Source organism: Accipiter gentilis, chromosome 8, assembly GCF_929443795.1.
Source record: "Accipiter gentilis chromosome 8, bAccGen1.1, whole genome shotgun sequence".
Lineage (NCBI taxonomy): Eukaryota > Metazoa > Chordata > Aves > Accipitriformes > Accipitridae > Astur > Astur gentilis.
Genome location: NC_064887.1, coordinates 3719133 through 3743614, shown reverse-complemented (window position 1 = coordinate 3743614; position 24482 = coordinate 3719133). Strand labels below are relative to the sequence as shown.

At 52.4% G+C, this 24482-nt stretch overlaps 1 protein-coding gene across 5 annotated transcripts; it reads right to left on the bottom strand.

The window, feature by feature from the left end:
• Window positions 1-214: 214 nt before the first annotated feature.
• Window positions 215-24257, bottom strand: KANK4 (KN motif and ankyrin repeat domains 4). 5 transcript variants are annotated; one of them, XM_049808646.1, is made up of 10 exons: window positions 24186-24257; window positions 12966-13048; window positions 9574-11511; window positions 8493-8604; window positions 6877-7101; window positions 6192-6279; window positions 5570-5789; window positions 3988-4130; window positions 2825-3025; window positions 215-1920 (listed from the first exon to the last, which is right to left on the bottom strand). In XM_049808646.1, exons 2-10 carry the CDS (start codon window positions 12979-12981, stop codon window positions 1828-1830), a joined length of 3036 nt encoding a protein of 1011 aa, XP_049664603.1. In that variant the 5' UTR covers window positions 12982-13048; window positions 24186-24257; the 3' UTR covers window positions 215-1827. The 5 variants fall into 5 exon arrangements, with proteins under 5 accessions (XP_049664603.1, XP_049664606.1, XP_049664604.1 ...); XM_049808649.1 differs by having other exon boundaries at window positions 9574-11508; XM_049808647.1 differs by lacking the exon at window positions 24186-24257 and adding an exon at window positions 16876-16918.
• Between the last annotated feature and the right edge of the window lie 225 nt (window positions 24258-24482).

The window sequence follows — 24482 nt, the reverse complement described above, 5'->3', positions numbered from 1 at the left end:
GGGCCCGAGACCTCCCGGGGAGGTCACTGATCTGGAGAAATACCTCAAAAATGACTGATTTAATGATGTGCACGTCTGTGCAGTCAGCAGGGGCTGAGGGCTGTCCTCCACCCCTTTGCTTTCGGGGGTCTGTCTGTCCATCCGAGCATCCCTGCTGCCTTGCGCCGGGAGAGCGCTGCGGCGACGGGGACACGCACAGGAGCAAACGCAGGTAAAGGTTTAACTCGAGTTTATTTATACATAAAGGAGGTAACTGCATTTTGAGTTAAAAAAAAAAAAAAAGGCTTTTGAGATGATGAATGCTTCTGACTGATAACGTGAAGGAAAGAAAACAGAGCAGACCGCAGATTTCAGTGGAAAAACAGAGGGCAGGGGCTGTCCTCCCCTCCCTGCAAGGCAGCACGTGTTACCGGCGTGAGGACAGGGGCTCTCGGCAATGGCTTTGCAATACGAGGGAAGGGGAAAAGGCAGCTTAAAAGAGACTTCTTCGTGATGTGAATTGACTTACAAGCAACCAAAGTAGTCCAGGATTAACTTCTGCTTAGTTACAAAAAAGTAATTAGCTACCTAGGGAGATTTGCTTTTAGTGATGGCAGGTAGATGTGTTATTACGGTGGTGTGCTACACACCAGCTCGACTGGTGACGGCATCCAGGTCCACCAAAGCCTACGGGGAGCATCCACTGGGTCCTGATGCAGCACAGCCTCATGAATCGGCATTTCCCAGTACACGGCGACTTAATGACAGTATAAAGATGTTCGGAAAAGTGGGGCCTGAGCCCTCCCTCCCTCTCTGTCAGCAGCAGAGGGATTTAAGAAAAAAAAACCCTGTCCTGTGTACGATTTGAGGTGATGCTGGATGGACCCTGTGGGTACCCGGTGGCGGGGGAGGCCGAGGTGCCGGCTGACTCCAGCAGGTAAATCACGGCATGGCTTGACACGGGAGTAGTTTGGGCACCTGAAAGTTGAGCACGAGGGAAAGCGGAGAACAGATGCTTGCCCAAAAGTCATCTGTCAGCAAAGTCGCTCCACAAAACTCTTGGGCAACGTTAACGCATCCTGGGATGGGAATCTGTTGTGATCTTCTTGTGTCGTGCTTGGGATAACCTGATCCACTCTGCTGTGCCTGAGCATCGCGCGTGCGGATGCACGGTGCATGTCAATGGGCTACGCTTCCCCATTAGCTCAAACTTAATTAGAAAAAATATAGAGCCATATGGTAATTCCAAATACAGGCAAAACAATGTCTGTGTGTTTGGGTCTGGTATACTCAAATATTTTCCTAGAGCATTAATTTTTAATTCTTACATCAGACCCACATAAGCAAACATAAATAGGATTTTATACTTTACATAATCCATCCAGCTTGTGTTTGTTGTTACATATACCGAATAATCACCGCCTGCCACTACGTACAGAAGAGCTAATAATAAATATTAGGACACAAACTTACAAGTTAAATGAGATACAGTTAAGTAGTCGATTAAAAGGACACCCATAATCTAAGGTTACAAAAGACTAAGTATTGCTTTTCTAATGTGCTTTTCTCCTTCGTTCGGGTCGCTCACCTGCCAAATCTATACCAGGAGGAGCGTATAGGAGAACTTGGAGTAATTTGTGGCAACGTGCATAGATTAGGGGGGTGTAAGCAGGCTTAATGAGGAGAATTAGACACAGGGAACATATGCAGATAACTGACAGGGTTCATCCCCTTGTACGTACGGACACCCGTGATATTGGCCCTGGCCGCCGAGGCGAGCAGCGGGACCGTTACAAGAAGGAACCGTTCGTTCCCCGCTCCTCGTCCCGGTTTCTTCTCCCCACTCGGTCACGCGGAGAGGGACGGGCTCTGCTCGGCGTGGGCTCGCAGGAGCGCGGCGATGTCCCCGCGCCGGGCCAGCGACAGGGCCGAGTTACCCCCCTGCGGGGAGGGAGGAGGTGAAGAGGTTACTGCCCGAATCCCTCCCTCTCGCCCCGGCCGCCCACGTAATCTGCCCAGCTCCATCCTCGACCGTCTCCATTTCTTGGCCACGCCACCGCCACCATGGGAGGCTCTTTGCGACCTGCCCGCTGGCCGTGAATTTTCCTCCGCTCTCCAGCAAGTGGTTGGCCAGGGCTGCTTCGCACCCACCTATTTACCCCCAAAACCTCCTTCCCTGCAGTTCTTCCCTCATTTAAAATGAGCCACCATCCTCCAAACCTACCCCCACGGTGTTTTGGAGCCTAACCTCAACCATACAAAACGCATCCCGGCCAACACTTCCCTTGGTTCCGGTGCCGTCCTGCACATCTTGGACAAAGTTGTAGTTTAATTACAAAATTATGGCGTAATTATAAACACAGCCACGTGGCCCATCGCTGCGAGCTCGCACAGGAGGAGATTTCCACCCCCTGGCCGTGCTGCTCCCATCCCACGCGTCCCCCCGGAGAGGCGTTCGTTCTCAGGGGAGAGTTAATTGCTGCTCATTTATTGGAGCCGAAGCTCTGCTGATTCTGCGCGTCCAGGATTTCATCTTTTTTATTTTTTTCAGATTCACACCGGGTTGGGCTCTTCCCCCTGGTGCTCCTGCCCGGGCTACGGCTGGGATGCGGGATGCTGCCGCAGCCACCCCATCCGCTGCGCAGCAAGCACCGAAATCAGGGGTGCTCTCCTAAAAGCGGTCCCCTTATTGGAAAGTGGACCAAAATTGTACTACTTCACTTAAAAAACCCCACCCCTCGGGGACTGCTGGTGGACTTACAGGGACACCTGTAAAGCACGACCACGTGTGAGCTCTCCCTACCCGGCGTACGTGAGGTCGCGTACGGGACCACCGGAGCCTCACCTTGTCCGTCAGCCCCACCTGGCAGCCAGGCTGGGCCAAAAGGAGCCTGACGATGTCGGCGTTGCCCTGCCGGCAGGCCACCATCAGGGCCGTCGTCCCCTCCTCGTCCTGCAGGTTGACGTCGGCCTGGCAGGAGAGGAGGGCTCGCACCATGTCGTCCCGCTCGTGGCTGACCCCCAATATCAGGGCGGTCTGGCCTCCCTGCAACCACACAAGGGAAAGCTGAACACCCCTTACCCGCCGGCCACCTATACTCCTCCTCATTCAGACCATTATATATAATGAGAAGAATGGATATTATTGCGTATCTACCATAAGAGCGCCTATTATTGCATAGTACATGTATAATAATAATTCATACTATTATTGCGTGTCACATCTTATCGCATATTACTATTAAATAACACTGGGGATCTTCAGCCGGTATTGCGAGAGAGATCTGCTCGCTTGCACCGCAGCCACGCGGAGGGTCTTGGCAGCAGCATGGCCAAACTGCCCGGCTCCCAGCTGCCCCCAAATGTTGGTCCCCCTACCCCTCCTGGGCAGTTTGACTTAGGTCTAGACTAACTTTTACAGCTCTTTGAAGAAGAGCTGGATGAGGGCACCGTCATCTCTGAGACCAAAATGTGTGACTCTCTGACGAAACAACTGCTCGCCAGCAAACCTGGGGATCCTGTACCCCGGGGTCCACCCTGCACTGCTCTTCCCTCGTATCCCTTCTAATTTTTTAGTTGAGAAAAATTGTTTTGCAAAATTTTCAGCCTTCCTCTAGTCTCTTCATTTTATCCAGCTCTCGCGTCCCTTCAGAGGGAGGTTGTGGGTGGCCACACTGCAATTTAGCGGAGGTTACTTTTGTAACTTCTGGGAAACAGCAGCTCCAACCCAATGTCTACCACTGAGTCTCAGCCCGACGCTGAACATTTAGCGTAAGGAACCCAAATTATATCCCCCCCAACCCGAGACCTCTATGGGGACACGATGATGCCACAGCCAGAATTGGCACCGCACAGCGATGGCCACAAGTAGGAGGCTACGAGCTCAGCAGGAGTCACTTTAATAAAAAAAAAAATACCCGCTGCAGGCTGGCTGCCCGCGGCCGTGGCACGATCCCGCGCGGCACCACGCTCGCTTTTCAAAGAAACGGCAGAATTACGGGGACGCACCTGGGCGGCTCGCAGGTTGACGTCCCCCTCCTTCAGCAGCTTCATCACCACCTCCATGTCCCGGCCCGTCTCGGCGGCCGCCAGCGGCGTGAGCATCACCGCCGTGTAGCCGGCGCGGTTCTGCAGGTCCAGGCGGCACACGCCTGGCGCGCAGGGGAAGGATTCGGCCCCGCGATGAATCAGCCGGAGGGAACGGGGAGCAAAGAGGGAGTTGTAAAACGCATGGCAGCTTATATTTCCAGAAACAGGAGTTTCCGTAATTATACAGGACTGAGATTTATCTGCGTTAAATATCTAGCCTGGTGAGCACAGCACCGAACGGCCCTTGGTGCTACGCATTGCTACGGTTAATTACAATTGCTGAGGTCAGCTGAATTAACTTTGAAGACCATAATCAAAAACAAAAAGGGGGAGGATAATTAACGCCTTGGGCACACGCCGGTTGCGGGGCTGCGGGCTGTTTGCTTTGACTCCTGCAGCAAGGGAGCAGCAGAAAGACGACCGTCCCCCAACGGGCAGTGTAAGTCCATCCCAGCCCCGTTTCGCTCCCTTTTCACCTCAAAGAGCTTATTTCCAACTCCACCACGAGGAATAAGCCGTGTCTAATGGGCGAAGGCTCAGTCCAGCCTTGCCCCGGGGACCCGGCCGCCTCGGGCACTCAGGGGCAGGAGGGAACAAACCGCCGCGGCTCCAACAATCGGGTTATAGATGTGTATGATAATCTGCCATTTCCCTAACATTTAACAGATTGTCTGGCCCATGAGAAAAGGCCAAAGTGCCTTTATTCTTTCAGAGCACGCGTGCATTTTTCGCCCTGTACAAGCTCAGCTGGAGATTTTTCTTTCTTTGCAACGTGAGCTGGAAGTTCAATAGTTTAACGTAGAGTTTTTCCGTGGTGATGGGGGGTTTGTTGCTTTCTCAGGGGTCTGATCTTCCTGCTTCAAGCCACGATGTGGCATTTGCTGCTATAAGAAGCTGGGGGCCACCCCATCCCACCTGGACCGGGGCCGTGAGAGACAGCCCTTGGCCACAGGGACCCTCAACCATCCCCAAAGTCAGACTGCAAAGCCCTCGAGGTGTGTCAGTGCCCGGAGGGCACTGACGAGCCTTAATGACACTGGGAAGCCTCAGCTCGGACCCCTGCCCACACTCATGGGCCTAGGGCCGAACTATGGGGAGGACGCTGGTCTTCAGATCAACCACGTCTCCTGGGTGGACCTTGGCCCCATGCTTCTATCTTGGATGGACCTTGGCCCTACACTTGTCCCTTGGCTGGACCTTGGCCCCACATTTGTCTCCTGGATGGACCTTGGCCCCATGCTTGTCTACTGGATGGCTCCCTTGCAGGTACATTGTAGTTGGTCTCCATCTCCTTTTGCTCCCGACTGAACTCCCTGGGAGACAACCCTGGACCTCACTCGCTGTTTGCCGTGTCTGGGACAGTCGATGGTCCCCCGTTACCTGGCTCTGCACACTGTGGTCATCCCCTGTGGGACCGTGCCCCATTGGCAAGAGCGACAGAAAGTAACTTCGACACCCATACCCAACAAAAGCCACGGCTGAGCAGAGTGGCTGTTCCTACCTGTGTCTAGCAGGAGCTTTGCAATCGGGAAGTTGGAGTGGGAAACACTGTAGTGAAGAGCCGTGTTGCCGTTCCTGTCGGCCAGGTTCACCACCATCGCCAGGAGCTGGGGCCGGATGGCCCCCAGCGCCTTGAGATACGCTGCAACCACCTCCGGGCTGGAAGACTTGCGGCTCGACACCCGGAACCACTCCTGGCAGACGGTGCTCAGGACGTGCCGCTGAAAACACCAAGGTCTCGCCGTTACTCCTGGGGTAGTCATCCCGCAAACCGGCTGCTGCCCCAGCTCCTCACCCCGTGCCACTTCGTCCTGTGCTCTGGCATCGTCCAGCCAGTATTTAGCTTGTGGTTTTGTGATTACTGCTATAACTTAAGGGGGAAAGGAATTTCCTGTGGTAACTTGAATGAGTAAGCAAAGCCGTCATCCTTCTTTTTTTCCCTTTTCCTTTCTTTTTGACTATTCTAAAACTGACTCAGAGGTCATCTCTCCCCCCCTCTCCTCACAAAGCTGTCCATGGAATGGGAGGGCACAGCCTGCAATGCATCGTCAGGATAATCTTATCCATTAAACGTAACAGAGGGTGGGAACCGTGTCTGAAATGGGATTGAAAAATATCTGTACCAGATGTTTGTCGCTTGTGGTCCTGATTTCTGAGAGGTGCTGGCTGAGTAGCTGGCAGTCGGCGAGGAAATCTTCAGAGGGTTTGCATCTAAAGGGAAAATACTTTTGTAAATCCGTCGTGGGACAGAACTTGCAGAAGGTATTGAAGCAGGAAGGAGAACGTGCTGTTCAGGTCAGACTACGTTCCACATTATTTAAGTGCTTAACTTTATGGATACAGGTTGTCCCATTGACTTGACGCAGATTTTAGGTACAAAGTTAAGCACTTAAGTAAGTGTTTAAGACCAGCGTCCTAGATCTGCATGGTCAACTTCAACTGTTACAAGAACCCTTAAAGCAGGGAAAAAAATCCCCATCTTATTCCTGAATCTGCAAAGAACTTTACTGAGAAGCTTTACAGGAGAGGGGAGAAATGAGCTAATTCTCACCAAATATGACTCACTCTATCTTTTCCACAGTCAAGCGTAGGGCCTGAATCAATCCCCATTAGATTCTGTAGTAACTCAAAAAATATTTAGCTCTTTAAAGCCTTTTCCCGTGTCTGCAGAGGTCATCGGCTGCCTTTCCACCGAGCAGATGAAGCCCCGACCCCAGCCCCGTAGGAGCGACTGAATGCAGTGCTGTGCATCCTGCGGCTGCAGAAACGTGATGGACAGCACGATCGCTCTCTGGTTTTTCTGGTTACCTGTCAGCCTTGTGCTGAGCGCAAGGCGCTGCTTCTGCCGACAGCTCCTGCAGGTCATCGTCCTCACATCTCTCCTGCGAGGAGGTCCCTGACGAAGCCCCCTCGCTTCCAGCTTCAGCTTGCGTAGGCTCCAAATCGTCGGCTCTTCTCTCCATCTCGCTCTCCGCGTCCCCGTCCGATGGGCTGTCTTCGCAACTTGTGTCTTCGCTTGAAGTCGTTTCGTAGCTATTTGAGGACACCACATGTTATTTACTCCTTCCCCATCTGCAACCGCAGGGCCTGACCAAGACTCATTGAAGACACCCACTGACTCCAATGGGCCTTGGATGAAGCCCAGAATGATACGCAAGTTAAAAGGTTAGAGCCACAGCCAAACCTGGGGTTAGTCTTTTTTTTTGGCTTCTTAAGCCAGCAGGAGTGTGATAGAAGCAGTTAATTAGCAGCAGGCAGTGTTACTTCAGGGAATGCTCGGTTGGTTTGGAGGGATGTCCATCGCACAAGCCCCAGGGTGGCCAAGCAAGGGCTGCGTGCTGCCTCCCTGCTGGCCGCTGCCGGCACGCCGATGGGGGGCCGTGAGAAACACGGACCCTGTGGCAAGGCGGGACAAGCGGCATGTCGGCAACCTTGAGGACCGCTAGACAAAAACTGCGTTTGCAGCTCCAGCACGGACCCGAGTCCACCATTCGAGCAGCCCCACTAGAGAGACCTCTCTTCTGGTTGTCCAGAAGTATTAATAACAATAACATCTTCCACGAGACTGAATATTTCACTCTGAGGGATACCAAAACTTTTCCCAAACTAGTCGAGATTCCTCTACTTGCTACAAGTTGTAGCCGTTTCAGCGACTGTTGGCAGAAGCAGCTCTACGCAACAAGAGCGAGTAACACCTGATGAACCCAACAGCAGTAGCCATCGAGCCGGGAAGGCAGAGAAGCGTATGTCAGCAGAAACCAGCATCCAAACTGGCACACATAGCTGTTTGCACAGCGAAGGGACAGTGCAATGCGCCCTGCCCTCTTCACGCCAGCACACGTGCTCCTCGGTAGATGTGCCAGTGCTGCTCTTAGAGATGCATCTACAGCACACGTTGGTGTATCTAGTTAGCTCAGTGGCTAAAGAGCATTAGATATTGGATGTTGGAGCACAATCTAAAATACGTTGTCTCCTTCACCCCGAGGTAATTCCTTATTTACTGAAATAGTCTTTTCTCAGTGCCTGAACCAACTTTTGTTGGCCATCACTGGAGCGTGGAGGCAGCTTAGTGGCAACGTGCCCACCCAGGCAACGCTGACCTCCTCCAAAACCCACCAAAGTTAGTGGGGATCTTCCCACGGACCCAGCTGGGAGTTGGATGAAGCCCCAAAAGATGGGTGTGCAGAGAGCGTCAGTCCCCAGGGTGTCCCTCGCTGCTCTGAAACACCAACATCTTTTCTACAGGGTTACTTACAGGTTATCAGTGCTGGATTAAAGAAGGGAGAAAAGAGGCTCCATTTCAAATGGCCTTTTAATCAAGAGGTATGGAGGGGAAAAGAGGGGAAAAAAAAGAATGACTTCTCCAGCGATACAGAGGATATCACATGTTAAAAGGCAGTTTTATCTTCTGAATGGATGCTTACCCACCATTTACCCCAACAAACTGAAGATTCTTTTTGGTCCCATTGCCTCCTGCATGGAAACCATAACCTTTCTTTTTCATGATAGATTTAAGACTTGTGGTTGGAGAGATTTCTAGCAAAATACAAAATAATAGATTAATTAAGCAGATGTGCCGTAATTATCAATGACCATTCCCAACCTCTAGCAACAAACTACAAATCATAACCATAAGCTTCTTACTTCATCTTAGGAGATTCTTTTTATGTCTTGCAAAACTACGGATGCACCTGGCCACAACCTGAACCTGTGCCCTGCCACCTTTAAAATATGGGTCTCAAACATCTCCAAGCAACTGGGAATATAAAGGAAGTGACTGGGAATTATATATGTGTCCTATGAATATAAGTAGGCTTTACTCTTGTAATAATGTTTTCTTTTTTATTTTTTTCAGTACTAATGTATTGGAAATCTTCTATATAAATCTTCTATAATACTATATGGGTGAGTCTTTCCACCAGAATTTGAACAGTCTTACTATGTATTGCTTGTAAGTAATAGGTCACTTATCTATTTGCAAGGCCCCTCCAACAGTGAATGGGCAGCCTTCGGGTTTGGATTCTTATCATCATATAAGCTAGAATTATTTTAGATGAATGGCTGTGAGTGGGAACAGGTCTTCTCCCAGCCTAGTCGCTCAGTTAGCTTGAATTGGTTTTGGTTCTGGCGAACTTCGTGCTGATTTACCCCAGATGAGCATGAGTCCCACATTCTTGCAAACTGAGATGCCCAATCCACTTAAGAAAAATGGTTATTTGATAGAATAGCCACAAGTACGGTCCCATTTGGAAGCTGATTCTGCGCATAACTGAGCCACAGCTTTATCAGCTCCTACAGGGTTTTGTTTGCTTTTTTTTTTCCGGATCACATAGCTTATGAGGCGCAGAGATTTGCCTTTCTCACACATGTTTAGGAGGGGCTATTTCTGATCTGACTGATACTAATTATACCACCGAGCTCTGCTGCATCACCCCTGCTCAACATTTGAATAAATGGGAAGAGACTTGGCCCCGACACGTTGAAACCTATGCCAATATTATTTACCCAACTGTTGATAGTGTGTGTTCGAATTCTCCTTATCTGCAGGCCCTTGCGTAGAGTAGGCAGACAGCAACGAGTTTAAGGAATTGACTAATTGGTTCTGAATGGAGCTGAGCTTGGAGGCCGGCTGTTTAATAGCGCTCGCTAACTCGGGGTAGCCGTGCTCCAAACACAGCCACTGCTCCTGCAAAAGCTCCTGGATTTTTTTTACGTATTGGCCGATGGGGTCAACAGCGGGGAGACCCTCGTGGTCAGGGGGACCTTCCTCTTCCAGCCCATCGCGAGGTTTATCTTCTCCAAAGCCCGCCTTGTTTTCACCGCCGTTTGAGCCAATTCTTGTTCCTCGATAGCCTTCTGCAGTCACCGCGTGAGCAGCGAGACTCCGGGTACCGTAGTTATTCCTGTGATTTTGATTGTCGTCGCTGAGGTGCTCATCAATCTTCAGTTGGGTGAAGCACGATGCATGAAGGCCAGCCTCACCCTCAGCTTCACCAAAATGTCCGGGTCCGGTGCCAGCGTCTGCCAGTCCCTGATCTCTCCGAGCACCCACCTCCATCACCTGCACGTTCCCATTGTCTGCTCTCCGGATGCTGCATCCTATGGATTTGGTGGAGACTGGGATATTTACATTGACGCCTTTATCGTGGGCTTGCTTGGCCCCGGCTACCTGCGAGAGGTCGGTGTTGACCGCAGCATCGTAGCACCGCAAAGCCCTGCTGCTCCGCGTGGAAGGCAGCTTGGCCTCTTTGGTGTCTTCCCGGCATAGCTTCTCTTCTAGCTGAGCATTGGAGCTGGCCAGTAACTTTATGCTTTTCTCCTTCTCCTTGATCTCGTGATCCTGCTGCTCCAGCACCGCCCTGATCCGCTCGAGCTCTTCCTTCTTCTTGCCCAGCTGCTCCTCCAGAGCAGCGACCTGCTGCTTCAACGCCGCAACCCCACCAGGCTCCCCGGCATCGCAAGGCTGAGGACCACAGCTCTCCTTCTTCTCTCCAGCCCGGACGCTCCCCTCCTCAGCTTTCTTCAGCACGTCCAGAGCGATTTCGCTCACGCTTAACTCCCTTTCCCCAGGGTTCGTGTTCTCCTCCGCGAGTTGCAGGGCGGACGCTGAGGCCGGTTCCACCCCGGCCAAGGCGGAACGACCGCCGGCGTCGGCGGCATCTCCCTCCTCACCTCCGCTCTCCATCACCACCTGCAGCTGCGGTGCCGCGGGATGCTGGCTCTGCCACGGCGTCTGCCTCGGCCCCGGGCTACCTCCGCCGGGATGCTCCTTCTGCCCCGAGGAGACATCTGGCTCCAAGCTCACCTCCCCGGCGAGATTGAACGCCACGCCGTCGGAGCCGGGCGAACGCGGCGTGGGGCGAAAGGCGTTTTCGGAGCCGCTCTGGTCGTGGCAGTGCTGGGGAGATGGTCGGAGGGGAGAGGACACCTTCCCGTCCCCCGGCGGAGGTTGGCCGGGCGGCAGCGCGGCGGGCATGCTGGAAGCTCGCAATAACTGCGGCCGCCCGCGGAGCTCGCCTTCTTGCCGCCCCAGCTCCGCCTGCCGCCGCGTCTCCGCCAAAAGGGCTTTTCTCCGGTAACTGGGCTCATCGGCCGTGGGAAGGGGTGCCTCGTTGGGCAGGAGGGGCCGGGGGGTCTCCTCCGCCCCCAGCGATGCCTTTCGCTGGGGGAAGGAGCAGGTCGCCGTCCAGCTCTTGCTGGGAGTTGATGCGCATCCGCGGGAGCCGTTCTCGGGCAGGCTGAAGTTTCGGGGCAGGGTGCTGAATTTTGGCTGCTTGGTTTTCCGGTGGATGTGAACCCTTCTGATGGTGTTCCCTTTCTCAATGTCGTCCACGTACTTCAGGAAGTCCAGGTCCAAGTGAAAGCCGTACGGCGTCTCCACGGAGTAGGGGAGGTTGCGGGGCTGCTCCCTCTCCCCGTCGGGTTTGGGTGGCTGGCCATCTGCTGAAACAACGCCAAAAAAAAAAAAAAAAAAAAAAGAGACGGCTGAATTCTGAAGACAACAAAAAAAATAACAAAAAGTACATTTAGAGCAGGTGGGAAAATGTTACTGCTATTTTCATCTCGGTTTCAGGCAGGCGGGGGGGCTGCAGTTCGTCATTGTGGAGGCTCGTGGTGAAGCCGCGCGGAGACGCAGCAACGCACGCAAAGGTGCCACCCGGCTTTCCAGAGGTGAATCAGGTAATAGTGGCACAGAGGAAGCTGAAAATTTGCTGAAATCAGGGCTCTAATTGGCAATTAAGCAAACAGCAGGTTTCGCAGGCAGAGCTACGTGTCTGCGTAAGTATAAAAAGCTGCCCAATGTGTAATAAATCCAGCTCAAAAACAGAAGGTGGAACCAATCTGTGACAATTACATTTTCAAGGCTTTTGGTTCGGTTTTGACTTTTCAGCGGCATAAGTAGTGCCGTGCACGCCAAGCAGGAAAATCATTGCATCGTTTCATCTGCAAGCACCAGGTCACAAATTATTCCTTGAAAATGATGAATACAGCACCGGGCAGAGGCCGGACCCAGACAGCGCCAGCCGGGACTGCTTTACACAGCCGCATCCATGCGAAACACGTGCCTCCCAAGGTGACCGGCTGCACAGCACCAGGCACAGCTTTTAATTGAGGAAAATCGCCTCGAAATGCGTGACGCTGTGTTTGCCCACCCAGCCGTCACAGGCAAACGGCACGGCTCCAGCAGCGCAGCCGGAGGCTCCTGGTTTAATACAACTTAATACAGGCAGATCCAGCCGGCGAAAAATTCACAGCCCCCAAATTTTGGCCTTGAGGGTCTAAATAGTCAAACCCCTGCATCGTCGCTCGTTTTTTCTTGATACGGCAAGTCCCTGAAATCACAGTGGTTTGGGCCTCGGAGCAAACAGGGCTCTGTGCCCTGTGAGGATGAGGAGGAGCAGCTTGACCAGGAGAAACCAGGTTTCGTGGCTGCTCCCTTTGTCTCCATCCTGGTGCAGGAGCTGCGGGGGGACCGGGAGAATTTGGCAGGGCTTTCGGTGCCGCTCGTCACCGAGCATCACCGAGATGCAGACGCCTTTCTGATGGGAAGCAGCACGCGAAAGTCGGAGGAACGACAGAGGGAAACCATCACGTGTGGTAATAGGGCACAAGAGCAAAGCCCAGAGGGTGCGAGCAGAGGAGATCTGTCCTGCCTACGCACCACAGAGGACGGGAGGACAAATACGGGCTGAACTGAGAGCTGCGACCGTGGTTTTTTGCTGCGGTTTAGGAGTCTGCATAATACATGAATGATGCATTTATCTCCCGGCCCTACCGCGTATCTAGAGAAAACAGGTTATTTACAGTACTTCTGGTAAGGAAATTACTTCAGGGCTCGGGTGGGGGCTTTTTTTCAAGAAACAAATGAGCAAACGAACATCCCGTAGCCTCCATACCATCTGTCTTCTCCATAGCGTGGTCTAATTGGGCTGTCACTTAAACATCTTCTGACAAGCTACGGTAGACGAGTCGCTTCACCCTTCAAAAAAAGAAACAGGTATTTTTAATTCAAACAAAAGCTCATTAATCTCTCCTTAAAGCCTTACACATCCTCACAGGCCACCCCCCTCTTATTTCCCATATTCTGCAGCCTGACTGTGTTTGCTAAGCACTTTCAAGCTGCTTAAATCAATAGCTGCTTTTCCAGTGGCAACAACTCGTGCTTCATAGACGCATCCCAGGTAGTTAGTTCTTACAAAACATCCCCTGCATTACAGATGGTTTTGACTGCAAACGAGGAAAGACAGACATTTAGGATTATTTCTGTTGGGCGTGAGATAGATGGCACAAGGACTCTTCGTTGACTCCTGTAAGCTGGATATATCCAACATAACGTAACAACATCTCTGAAAACAGCAAGGGATCTAAACTATACACAGAAATGACTGGTTTGTCACCTTCTTTGGTTTTTTAATGCATAATAACCAAAGATTCAAAATTTATGTTAAATCTTATTCAAACAAAACCCATTATTTCAGAGCGCATCCATACTGTTATAAAGAACTGCACTAAAATACAGACAAATTGCTTTCATATCAGGGAAGATCTTCATGTGGAGATCTACCACAGCCTACATCATGAACTCCAGCCTGGTCTGCATTGCCCTCCAGCTCTTTCCCATCATGTGGACACGGGTGAGACTCTCCTGGAGCGTGGGAGGAGATTAAGGCTGGGAACAACCAAGAAAGGTCCTGGGTGAAGCTTCTCTCCTCCGTGCCCTTTAGAAAAACACAGGGAATAGGCAGGCAAGGGCTTTTAGCAGGTTTTTAATTCCTGCTATGGGGGGAAAAGTGGGGGTTTCTTGGAGAGCAGGTTGCTTGGAGCTAGGATTTTCCTTCAAGTATCTCATTTGGTTCCTGGCCAGAGATGGTCCCACAGCAGCCTGGAAGCCCATCCCTGCTTCCCCAGCGCATCCCGGAGCTATGCAGGATTCTCAAGGGTAGGTCCAAGCAGCACAAATCCTGTGCCGAGCCAGCCCCGGCTCACATTCATCTCATTGATCAAACTGTCAGAGTCTGAACTCATTTTCTGCTTGTCATATTTTGCCTAAGTGAGGGCTTTAGCACTTGGCCACGCTTCCAGAGCTCCCTATGAAGGGGCTCTAGCCAACCTTTACCCCTCGCTTCGCCTGGCACCATACTTATCCAGCACCAGTCTGGTTCGCCTTTCTATTTTCTCTTCTGCAGCATCCACCAGCAGAACCATCCCTCGAGACCTCTGGCTCATTCGCCGTCTCAGGAGCAGCTCTGTCTTGTCGGTCTTCTCCACTCTGCAGTTTCTAAATTCTCTTTTTATCACATAATTATTTTTGCATTGTGTAACTCATCTTTCTTCTTGTGACAATGGTAAGTTAACTAGATACACAGTACAGATAGGGATATACAGAGTATAGCAGTGCTGCTGTTATTCTCTTCTAGAAGCCCTGAAATAACGTGGTTCAACTACAACAAAGACCAGCGGGAAAACAAAGTCAAATCCTGCTGTATTGTTATCATAGGACAGATGCTTTGAAAGATCAAAACCTTTTAAAGAAACAATTAGTTCCATCGATCAGGTAGACACGTTTCTTGTCAATGTGCAGCCCTGATGGAAAGTTGGGAGGGTCCCAACCCAAGGAGAACATCAAAACCCTCAAAAGTGTCTCCAGGGTTGGTACCTCCTTGACGCCCATGTGGCCCGATAGCAATGATGTTGATGCCCACCCAACGCCACGCAAGCTTCCGAAACACCTTGACCAGTGGCCTCCTGATGTGCTCTCCAATTAACTGCACTTCTTCCATAAAGGGCAGTTAGTTTCTTCTGTCTCCTCCTGCCAATAAACAGCACGTGCCAAAAGGAACGCTAACCTCTTTCTCAAATGTTTTTGGTTTTTTTTTAATTTCCAATTATAGTCAATTACGGAGCACTTACGGATCCCAGCTACAGTCTGACCAGCTACACTTCACTCTTCTAAGGTCATTTATTTAGATCGGGGGGGGGGGAGGTAGGGGGTGGGGGGTGAAAGCCAGTGAATAGAATGCTTTTAAATATCTAGATAATTACGCTGGATCGGTTCATTTATGAGCTGGCTGGGTCCCAACTCTGCAGCCCAAATTGATACTAAGAATTTCCTCTTTTGACCAATCTACTTCAAAATCGCCTCATAAAAGGATGCTGAATGTACCCTACCAGCTTGCTGATGTTCTCCCGTCCCCCCCCAGGGCAGCTCAGGCGCAGGGCAGATGGCTTTGAGCCAAAAGATGTGGCTCCTTGGACCCCAAGGCTGCTCTCTGATGCCTTCCCTAATAAAAATGAGATTAAAAAAAGTGAAGTAATCCACCAGAAGCAGCGTACCCATATGCCCAGGATCCAGCCCATAATTCGAGGCGGGGTGGTACTTTCAGGTGCGTCTCCATCCTGCTAATACCTGTTACGCTCACCCTCTGCCAGGTTCTTATATTTGCTGAGTTTTCCTCTATTGGCTAAAATTGAAGAACACTTCTTTTCCTCTCCAGGCAGGCAGCATCGCCACGTGCACGGCATCGCTGATTTTTACCTTTACTACACAGAAAGGCTGTGGGGAGGATTAATCCAGATTTGAATTACGTTGCTTTTCTCAAGGCAGGAATAAACGTATACAGAAAGGGAAATCAAGAAGCCAAACGGGTGAGAAGGCAACAGCACAGAGTGAAGCGGTTTTATTCCCTGGGGCAGCCCATTTGCAGGGACAACGTACTGTCTTTTTAACTAGCCCTGTCTCAAACACTGGCTCTTTACGGTCACATTTAACCCCTCTTTTACTCTGTCCCACTTTCTGGGCAACGTAAGCACCCGCCTGCTCCCCCATCCACCCCAGCCAGCAGAAAGGAGAGCACCGTAACACCCCAGCAGATTTAAAGAACAAATTAACTCAACCACAGAGACAAATATATATGACGTTCATTCTCCCAGAACATCTTGCTAGTAATTTTAAATTGGAAACATTTAACCCTGTGCCTATAAATAAGAAGATAATTTATCCCCGCTGAGCAGCACGTTAGCACAGTCTCATTAGCTATAACACAACATTTTTTTGAGCTCTGCCTGTCGTGTCCTTCTGCACTGCAGCAATGGCTTTAGCACTTCACAGTGAAAGGAAAAACTATCGTTAGAAAAGCACCTTGTCGTGTTACCTTCTCACGCTCCCACCTACAAGCCCATCGGCGAGCAGAAGCGCTTGCCTCCCTCAAAAGCATCTTTTCCCGTGCCGAGAGCCGGCAGTGAAGGGTTCGGAGCAGCAAACATGCCTTTTCCAGTTGTTTAAAAAGTTGGTCAGCCAAGCAGTGACCTTGCTCGGAAAGCAAATACAAGTTTAACACAAGGAGCACAAAAAAGGGATTAATTTTCTAATCAAGCAGCCCACTGCTCTCCTGTGACCTTTCTGAGGACAGTTCAAGCCCGCCGTATAAAATGAGTTACTTTTCACAGCATAGCTCTCTTTTCCCATAAAACACAAAACGCTACGCGCCGCTTGGGCTGTCACCGGGCTGCCTCTCTTATCAGGAAAGATTATTGAAAAAAAAGCAGTCAATTATTAACGATACGGTTCTTATTATACCTGATGCTGCAGGCTGCAGCCGGAGCTCGCCCTCCGCATGCTGCACCTCCCCGGGCTGAACGCATTAGTTATTCTGCTGAGCGCCTCTCCCAAGGAAACGCGAGCAGCTGCCGCGATTAAAAGGCGGCATCTTTAGGAGAAGCCGCAGGAAGGTCTCCACGGCCGTAATTAATCCTGCCGAAGCCCCGTTCCCACGCGCGCGGAGCAGAAACGGCCCCTCGGCCCTTTACCCTTCTCCCCGACGCTCCGGCCCCTCACGTTGCGCCCGTCCGTCCGTCCGTCCGTCCATCCGCCGTCCCCAGGAGATGCTGAGCGGGACGCGGTGACGGCGGGAACACGGCCGTGCGTAACGGCGGAGGATGCCTGACCCGCCGTGCCGTACCACGGCCGCTGCCAGAAGGGACGGGCAAGCCCTGGGCTCCTGTGGGAATCTCCGTATAAAAATGCTCCAGCCCTTTGCAGCGGGGTTGTCAGGGCAAACTTCAAACGGCAAGCGAGCCGGGCAGGGGACAGCTTGCAGAGCAGACGCGGTGGGATTTTTTTTTGGGGGGGGGGGGGGGGGGGGGGGGTTAGGGTATTCGTGGCGTGTGGCTCGGTGATGGGGAGAGCGCCCAGCCCAAGCCCCCGTGCTGGTGTTCCTGTCGGGCATCCTGGATTGATGCACCCCTGGGCTGGCAACAAGGAAAAAACAAAAAAAACCCAAAACCCCTCAATCTCTGCACTGAACTTGCAACAACTTCACGCTTGGCAAAGGCAGAGGGGTTCAGACACTGCCCGGCTCCCTGCAGCTGGGCTGTGAACCTCTTCCAGGGCCGGGAAAGAAAATCCTGAAAAGCAAAGGCATCCCTCCAGGACCGGGGGCTCTGTCGGGGGCTTTCAGCAGCGACTCGCATCACGGAGCAGCGCCAGCACCTTTCCCATCACTTAACAAGCAGCGCAACCCAAACGCTCATGTTAGCGGGGAAAAAAACCCACATTTTGTCACTCTGTCTGCAGAACAGAGCTGCTGGCACGCCTCCAGGCTCACTGTGCTCGTGCAACCACTAAAAGTAACTTTAACAGATTAAGTTTGAAGAAAAGCAGGAAAGTTTTGCCTTTGCAGGAAGAAAAATAGCCTGGATGTGGAGAGAGAAACGGCAGCAGTTTGTCCTTGCGAGCGCTCCCCAAAGGCACGGATGGGTTAACTTCTTACCCGAGGAATGAAAAATAACCCCCTCATTTCAGCAGCGGTTAAACGCTGCCTTTCCCATTAAATGCCGCCTTTCCCACGCGGCTCCAGCATCCCACACCAGGCAGGGCCGTGACTCCATGTTGACAGCTTTCTGCTTTCACAAGCAATTACTGTGCTCGGGGTTCAAACCGAACTTAAGAGCACGTTGGCTTACTTAATGTTTACTCCGAATATTTTCTGTCACATCCTTCTGGTTTAGTTACGCTCGCGCATCTTTTCGGAGCGTGTTCGCGGGGGCCTGTTGCTTGCGTTCTCTATACAAAGCAGCACGATGGAAAAATATACGTATTTCTATATGGCGCTGATTTTAAAGTAAGCCTAAAAGAATTGTTTAGTTTTCCCACCGGAAAGACCCAGCAGGAAGCTTTTATTTGGAGCATTTCCTTATTGCAATTACACACACATGACCTACAGTTTTTCCCAGATGTAATCCCTGTGGCCCTGAAGAAGGTCTCCAAGTCTGTGTCCCCCTAAATAAGTTTTTAAATTAGGAACTATGAATGGATGGAGTCAAAACATGCAAATTCATTAATTATGGGCTGGTGCTTGACGGAGCTACGGCTGGCTTGGGATAGCTTCGCCCAACGGGGCCGGAGCAGGTTGGGAAACGGGGAAGGGTTTCACCTGGGTATGGCCCGAGATCATCCCACAAGCGCGAGGACTGAGGTCACGGCCTAAAATTGCTTCTGCTTTACGTTATACACCAGCTGTCGGGGGGGGGGGATTTTGCTTTGCAGGCTGCTCCCACGGATGATGGGAAACAGACGGCCACAAAACGACTCACGAGCCATCCCGTCGGTCCCGGCCACGGCCACCGCTGCCTCCTTGGATGCTCGCAGGGCCGACGGCGAAGCGGCCGCCTGCCTCCCCCTGCCCAAGCAGAATCGCTGCAGGACGGCGGGTTTGGGCTTCACCCACTGCCCCTCGCTCCCTTCTGCAGCACGGACCCACCCGGACCCACGGCCGGAGCTTGCCCTCGGTACCCAAAGGGTTACACCCAAACCTGCTCCATCCAGGCGGTCTGCTGGATTGCGCAACAACCAGCCGAGTTATTATTGCAAGTGGACATACCAGGAATAAATATAGCCTCTCGGGGAATATTTGTTGTACAGATTTTTCAATTCTGTTTTCGCTGCAAAAGGAAGAAAAATAACCCATTTCCAGTCTGCTGGGGACATCCACACGGGTGGGATCTCGGTTGCGCGGCGGTGGGCTGTGATCGGCTGCCGGCTGGCACAGGCAGTGGAAGGAGTTTCCTTCCAGGAGGAAAAAAAAAAAAAAAAAAAAAAAAAAAAAAAAGAAATCGAAAACTTTGTGGGATTAAATAAACAAATAAGTAAATAAACCCAGTTTAAAGTCCTGGGTTTGCATTGCAAGAAGTTGTCATGAGGTTTGCCAAAGTGAGAGCAAACAGGGTTTCCGCTGTAAGGGATCTGCATCCCGGGAGCCCATCCGCTACCTTCCTGGCTGCGTTCGGGATCGTGCAACGATCGTCCCACGGCAACCCTCGAAAACGGCAGCTGGGACCGGAGCGGGTCTGGGCACACGCTGGTCTGGTCCATGCTGCCTGCTGAGGGTCAGAACACAGTTGAGCAGACCCAAAATTAAAGCGGGGAGACCAGATGATGCCGAAGCCCGCTGCTATAAACCCATCAGCATCCAGAAAGGTGAGCTGGCAAGCTGGATCCGTCCCAGCCCGGCATGCTGCAGCCAAGCACATCTCGGTGGTGGGCGTACTGGGATTGCTGGGAAGGCTTCCCTCTGCACTGGTGTTACCCGACTGCACATGCTGAAGTGGAGCGGGACTAGATTTGGGGATGCAAAATTATGTACACGAAGCAGCGGAGGAAGCTGGATGGGGCTGGAGCGGGGGAGCTGCTTCTATGGAAAACATCTTGGAGGTGTGCGGAGCCTCACTGGTGTTTGAGAGAGTGGGGGGGCTCCTGAGAAATCTGAATAATTAACCCAGCGCCACTTAATAAAGAAGACGATTGCTTTCAGCGTAAGCATGCAACCCTCGGCGGCCGGCGGTACTTAAACAGCCATTTCAGGCATCTTTTCAAATGGCAGTAATAAAGTTGTGCGGATACTGATTTTATTAAAGCTGCTTATTGCTGTTTAATAAATGTCGTGAGCTTCCTGCCAGCATTTCCATTAAAGACAGGTCAGGACGAGACCTGGAGGTATCAGATATCCAAATTCTCGCCCTCTTTTATGGCTCACCGGGAGGGGAAAACGATCACATTCATCCCCCTCTGATAACCTCTTTTCCAACTGACCTTCAGCTCATTCCAGCCACGGTCTTATAAAAGCTTTGGTTGATTCTCTTGAAAACTGTGGTGTTTTCCCTAAAGTCTCCTTTCCCAGAGCCAGGCAATCAGAAAAACCACCAAAAGCCATGAGTCAAAAGCGCTCCAGAGTCAAAAGGCAAACAAAAATCTAAAGTGCCTCATTTCTAGTGTTTACTCTTTTTGCCTCAATCCCACAAATTTGGGCGGGGGGGGGGGGGGGAACTAATGAAGCCCTCCTTTGGCTTCTGGTCTCTTCCAAGCTGCTCTTTTCCATCTCCTTGACCTTGGGACAGGTCAAGCTTTGCTGCCATGATACTGAATAACTTCCATGTGGTCAAAGAAGCTGGTAGCAACTTTATGACAATGGGGTTGTCCTTGGGCAGGGCTTGGTGCATCCTTGGAGCTCCTCGCTCATCCCGCTCAAAAGCCAGAGCTTTGGCCCAAGCTGGGCTGGAAACATCTTCCATTTCCTAAGGAAAAACAGGATCCTTTGGCCATTTTTGGAAGCTGGGTGTGGAGGGGAACTATCAAACCAAGGTGCTCCTGCTTCTTGGGAAAGGTTCTTCCACTTTGCTCTCATTCGGCTGCCTACCAAAACGTGAGACGGACAGGGCAGCGCAGGGGAGGAAGGGTGTCGTGCCGTGTCCGATCCCCGTGGTGCTTACTGAGAGATGAAACGCTTGCACCGAGACTCACATTCAGCCCTGATGGACACAGGACCGGCTGCAAGGCTGAATTTAAGATAATATCACATTTGGAAGACAGGAGTCTCTGCGTGCGGGTGGGGTTTTCACCATATTTCACATTTCTGACTCCACCAAATTGTCCATTTTGGCAGTATATTATCGTCCTAATGACAATAACTTCTTTTTCATGTGCTGTTTTAAACCCTGGGATGGGCAGGACTCGAGGCTTCCTGAGGCACAGCGCCGGAAACGTGAATTCCACCGAGGTCTAAAATAAATAGGGCTGAAGAAGGAGCTCTCTGCAGCCGCTCCCTCCCCACCGCTCTCCCCTAGCACCGGCAGCGTGCGAACGTGCACGGTTGGGAATTTCTGCCCCGAGCCACGGGCTTCTTCACGCCCCCGAGCCAGGGTCAGGGCTTTATTGACCGACATCTGCATCTCGCTGCTCTTGAGCAAGGCAGAGTCACGTAATCCCTGTCATACGGGGCACCGAAAGGAAAATACAGTAACTTTCCGTATTTACAAGGGCATGATAGGACATGGGGTAATGGTTTTAAACTGCAAGAGGGTAGATTTAGATTAGAAGTAAGGAAGAAGTTCTTCACTGTGAGGGTGGTGAGGCACTGGAGCAGGTTATCTAGAGAGGTTGTGGCTGCCCCATCCCTGGCAGTGTTCGAGGCCAGGTTGGATGGGGCTTGGAGCAACCTGGTCTAGCGGAAGGTGTCCCTGCCCATGGCAGGGGGGTTGGAACTACATGATCTTTAAGGTCCCTTCCAACCCAAACCGTTCTACGATTCCATGATTACTTTTTTCGCTAACAAATGGGGCCATATTCATCTCTGGTGCTGTTCCCAAAGGTTCCTTGAAAAGACTCAAGATTTGATGCATAACGCTCGGTAATAAAAATGCGACTTTCCAAATAGTTGGCAGCTGTAAAACCGCAGGGGGAGGGACCTGAATCTGCAACGAGCTTGTGAATGAGCTTGTATTCATCTAACGCTGGCCATCTCGCAGAATCTCAAAACTGCTTCTGACGCGAAGGCTGTTTTGAGACCAAACCTCTCCCTCCCGAAACGTGCCCGTACCGAGGGACGCAGAGGTCGTTTGACGCGAAGCAACATCGCACTCCCGCTCGGTGGCAAATAACTGGGGGGTGGGAGGTATTTTGGTTAGCTGAGGACAAAAGGAGACTTTGTGACACCGAACTGGATGGCTCCTGCGGGAACGGGACAGCCCCAGCACTGCACGAGGGGGATGATTTCTGCACTTGGGAGACAAAACTTTCTCCATAACCAGACATTCTGGAAAAGAGCCGAATGTGGTCCTGGTTTTACTATTCACAAGTGGTTTGGAAACTGCACTGGGAGACTGACAGAGCCCACAGCAGCAACAGGCTCCTCGCCATGTTATCTCCCAGTTCCAGGATTATTTTAACGAATCCATTTAACGTATCCCTCCTCAACCACAGATTCCCCGCCCAGGCCGCTGTTCATCAGGCTGGCTGTCACTTCAGCAGTTATATTTATTTTTTAAATATTACAGTCAAAGCAACAAATAATCAGTCATAAACCCGAGGTTATGGGCTCCCTCGTCCCATTTACCATTTCAGGAATTATTGAAGAGATCAGCTTTTTCCATTTAGTCCTTCCCAAATCAAACAAAAAACAGCAGAAAGACTGCGAAATGGGTATGAAGGCAACTGCTGATATTTTTTACAGTGCTCCCCTTCTCTCTGCCCATCGCTGCGGTCGCTACCTTTACCCTGCACGTGCAACGTTTTCAGGTGCTCCCCGCCTTCATTTGGGCCACGCGGCTAAAATATTTAATTTCTGGATTAGCCTCTGGACAGAAGAAACCCTTTCTGCCAGTGTTGCATCCCATAGCTGTGAGGAAAACGAGCTAACCCTGTACAGTACAGTCCCGCTTCCATCTCTGGATGGCGAACATCATTCCCAGAGCATCCAGACCGCGACTCCCTCCATCCTGAACTTAACTTGAACTTGCAGTTGAGATTATCCAACCCACTTTCTGCTCTCCCCGATCTTCTCATGGACCACTCAGCCTCGTCTACCCAGATCTCAGGCGACGGTCTACCCCGTTGCGGCAACTCCCTGTTCACGTTCCCTCCGATTTCTCCCGGAGCAAAGTCAGAGCCCGGCACGTCTTTGCTTTAGGCCAGCGAGAAATCACGAGCCGAACGCTGGGAGCTGACAAAAATGCTTGCACGGGGCACGCCTGGTCCCGGCAGAGTTGGGCTGCTCCGAAATGCCCTGGCAGCGGCCGCCGCCGAGGAAAGGCGATGCTGCCTGCGAGGGAGAGGCACTGCCTGTCCCTCTGCTCGCTGCCAAATGTGCTGCTTGGAGCGGCCCCTCTCTTGGCCCCCCCGAGGATGCAGAAACCCAGAGCTCAACCTGGAACCTCTCTCCAGCCAGACCAAGAGCCCTGAGGGACACACGCGCCGGAGAACCGGAGCGCAAACCTCGCTAGAGACGGCAATGAGTTACGGGGCCAAGAGTTTCTGTGTCCGGATGGCTGGAAAGCCGGCGAGGAATCAGGGAGAGGCTGGAGGCTGGCGCTAGCGACCACGCTCAGCCGTGGAGGTTGGGCTGGGGCTTGTCTGAACCACATCTTCACAGCTGGGGAGGGTTTTACGGTTGGGTTTTGAGGCTTAAATGCAACTCTGGCTGCTCTGGGATCCTGGTGATTTCCGCTGCATCGCCCGGGGCCTGGGGGGGGGCCCTTCCCAGCCCTCACACGGTGACACCCGGGGGATCCCACCAGGACCGGGAGCCTTCCTGCCCTCTCCCCACCGCCCAGTGCCTCCATCCCGCACCCAAGGGTGCCCTGGAAACGCTCCTGTCCCGGGTGGCTCAGGTCTGTTGCTGCCCCCAGGCAGCAGCTTGAGGGACTAAGCACCCCCCAGGAGCACCCCCAGGAGCACCCTTCATTCGGAATGCTCCCAGGCAGCCCCCAAGCACGCCCTGGAGCCCCCCCCCCCCCCCCACCCCGAGCCCTTTCAGAGCATCCCCCGGAGCATCCCGCACAGCACCCCCGGAGCACCCTTTAAGGCACCCCCAGAGCACCCTCCAGTGCACCCCTGCAGCACCCCCGAGCAGTTCCGCAGCACCCCCCCCGCCCCTCAGCATCCACTGCCGCATCCCCCTCACCCCCCCAAAACACCCCCGGAGCATCCCCCCAGCACCTCCCCGGAGCTCCCCTCCGCAGCCATCCCCGGGGAAGGGGCGACCGGTCCCCGGGGCTGCCGGGATCCGCTGCCCCGGTCCCCTCCCGGGGCTTTTCCCCCCCCACCCCCTAAACCGGAGCGGCCGTACCTGGGAGCGGAGGGCGCAGCGCGACGGTACCGGCGGCCCCGTTGGCTCCGGCGGGCGGTGACCGGGGCGGGGCCGGGGCGGGGCCGGGGTGGGGCCCGGGGCGGGGCTCCCTCCGCGGGCAGCGGGGCCGGGGAGGGGGCCCGGGGCAGCGGGTGGGGCAGCGGGAGCCAAAAGGAGCGGCTGGTGTTGGAGGCCAGAAATCCGTTTTTTATTCGGTGGAGGGGTTTTTGTTTGGTTTTTTTTCTTGGCTTTTTTCTTTTTTTTTTTCTTTCTTTTCTTATGACTGCGGTATTGTGC

Coding starts and splice junctions, on each gene's coding strand:
- KANK4 (XM_049808646.1), bottom strand. Junction 6,280..6,876: donor GCTCAGCACAAGGCTGACAG/GTAACCAGAAAA, acceptor TTTTCCCTTTAG/ATGCAAACCCTCTGAAGATT. Junction 4,131..5,569: donor AAAGCTCCTGCTAGACACAG/GTAGGAACAGCC, acceptor CCTGCGCGCCAG/GCGTGTGCCGCCTGGACCTG.